At 29.2% G+C, this 2,500-nt stretch overlaps 2 protein-coding genes across 2 annotated transcripts in view; both read right to left on the bottom strand.

Annotated features, from left to right (window-relative positions):
- Positions 1 to 1,557, bottom strand: part of LOC122254789 (putative oxidoreductase dhs-27) — a 7,467-nt gene extending 5,910 nt beyond the window's left edge. The window contains exon 1 of the mRNA XM_086552387.1: positions 1,554 to 1,557. Coding sequence (XP_086408513.1) covers positions 1,554 to 1,557 — 4 coding nt within the window. The remainder of the gene's footprint in view (positions 1 to 1,553) is intronic.
- The window catches only part of LOC122254788 (uncharacterized), a 3,660-nt gene continuing 2,140 nt past the window's right edge, over positions 981 to 2,500 (bottom strand). The window contains exon 3 of the mRNA XM_043018659.2: positions 981 to 2,043. Within this exon, the coding sequence (XP_042874593.2) occupies positions 1,581 to 2,043 (463 nt within the window). The 3' untranslated portion in view covers positions 981 to 1,580. The remainder of the gene's footprint in view (positions 2,044 to 2,500) is intronic.

Here is a 2,500-nt window from a genome sequence, read left to right as displayed (position 1 = left end):
TATATATGTATATACATATACAAATATAAACATACACATATAATATATATGTACACACACACTCATATATATATATATATATATATATATATATATATATATATATATATATATATATATATATATATAAATATATAAGTATGTATATACATAATTATATATGTATATATATAGTATATATAGTATATATAGTGTATATATGTAGATATATAGATATATATGTATATATATATCCGTACCCATATATATGTGTACACACACACAGACACGTGTATATATATATGTGTACACACACACAGACACGTGTGTGTGTGTGTGTGTGAGTCTGTGTGTCTGTACACATATATATGGGTACGGATATATATATACATATATATCTATATATCTACATATATACACTATATATACTATATATACTATATATATACATATATAATTATGAATATACATACTTATATATTTATATATACATTATATATATATATATATATATATTATATATATATATATATATATATGAGTGTGTGTGTATATCATATGTGTATGTTTATATTTTTATATGTATATACATATACATATATAGTATATGTGTGTATATGTATATACTTATGTACATACATACATGTACATCTCACATATACATCTCTTTTATATTTTCTCTCTCTCTCTCTCTATATATATATATATACATATACATATATGAATTTATATATACATATATATATATGTATGTACACTTATACATATTTATATATATATACATAAACATGCAATCTAAGATTTGCAGATGACATTGTTCTTTTCGGCGAGTCAGCAGATGAATTACAATTGATAAGCGATTTAAATATACATACATATATATAAATATATAAATATATATATATATGTGTGTGTGTGTGTGTTTGTGTATATATGTATATGTATATATATATAAATAGATATAGATATGCACATAGAGATATACTGATATATAAAGTTTGATGTATGTATTTATCTGTGTATATGTTTATATATATATATATATATATATATATATATATATATAATTGGGAAATATATATTCATTCTCAGAAAGAGATGACACTCATCAAATGCCCTGTTTTCATCTAGTCAAAATTAGGATCAGGAATTCCGCATCAAGTCGAAAGGTACCTTCAGTAGAGTGAGCTGAAAATCATTAGGAATTATTATTCAAAGCGGAAAGCAGGAACCACTCAGTATCAATTTCTTCCTGTCCTCGATTCTACAAAATTGATAGTCAAAATGCATTATATGTCCCTATACAACGGTGAAAGTCGAATACTTTGATTATATAATTCCATATGTTTTCCAGTTTGTAAACAATCAGATAAATTTTGAAAAGCTCAATATGAGATTTACGCAAATCGGTGTAAGATTCTTAAAAATAGAAAAAAATAGTGTAAACACACAAAAAAACAATATATGTGTATACATATATATATATGTGTGTCTATGTGTTTGGGTGTGTGCGTGTGTAAGACTAAATAACCTATTATATTCTTAATAAAAATAAGACACGCAAGAAATCAAACTCATCTGATAAAAGACAAGAAAATACATTATGATGGGATGAGGCCACTCTCAATGAACTCATCAAACATGGCCAGAAATCGCGGTCGCATGAGTGGATTCGTCTCCAGCATCTCAAGCGTCTTCTTCTTCACTTCCTCAAAGGCCTGATCGAAATTCCCTTCCCCAGAGGCCGTGACTTCAACTGCCTCTTGGGGATCTACGAGCACGACGCCTATGGTCACCATGCCGAATATCGCCCCAATGATATTCTTCCTCCGGAATTCCTCAAAGACCTCTGTCTTGTCGAGACGCAGATCGCCTCCTCCAGCCTCCATCACGGCGTTGAACTGGACTCGGTAGGTTTCCAAGAGAGTTTCCAAGTTAGGCTTCCTGACGTCGCCCGTGAGGCTGGTGTACAGGAGGAAGTTGAGGTCGTTCGCAAAGGAAACTCTGCGGCAGGCCTGCAGGTCCAAGAGCATCACCTCCTCGGGAGTGGCATCTTCACTGTATCTGTTGCAGGGTTGGAGAAAGTTGTTGATGTTATTAGTATAGAGGGGGTAGCATTAGAAATAGTAATAATAAGTGACACCAATGATAATGATGCTGCTGATGATGATATCAAAGATAATAATTATATGATAGTAACATTAAAAGTAACAATAATGATAAGATCAATATCAATAATAATTATAACATAACATGGCAATAATGATACTGAAAAAAATGGCAATAAAATAAATAATGACAATCGTCTTTATAATATAATAAATGGCAAAGAACAAAGACATTATCATCACTAGTTGCTAGTAGCTTTGTTAATGTTATTATTAGTGTTACTATAATTATCATTATAATCATTATTTTAAACTCCACCATTACTATTATCATGACCGGTATTACATTTTTTTTCTACTGGTGAATTTTTATGAAACTACTTGAAAAAAAAAATCGAAAAATAAGTTATGCT

The sequence above is a fragment of the Penaeus japonicus genome, unplaced genomic scaffold, assembly GCF_977035675.1.
Source record: "Penaeus japonicus unplaced genomic scaffold, GWHDUDI00000001_assembly GWHDUDI00000026, whole genome shotgun sequence".
In the NCBI taxonomy this organism is placed as follows: Eukaryota; Metazoa; Arthropoda; class Malacostraca; order Decapoda; family Penaeidae; genus Penaeus; species Penaeus japonicus.
Note: the sequence above shows the minus strand (reverse complement) of the source record. Positions and strands in the feature narration are given on the sequence as shown.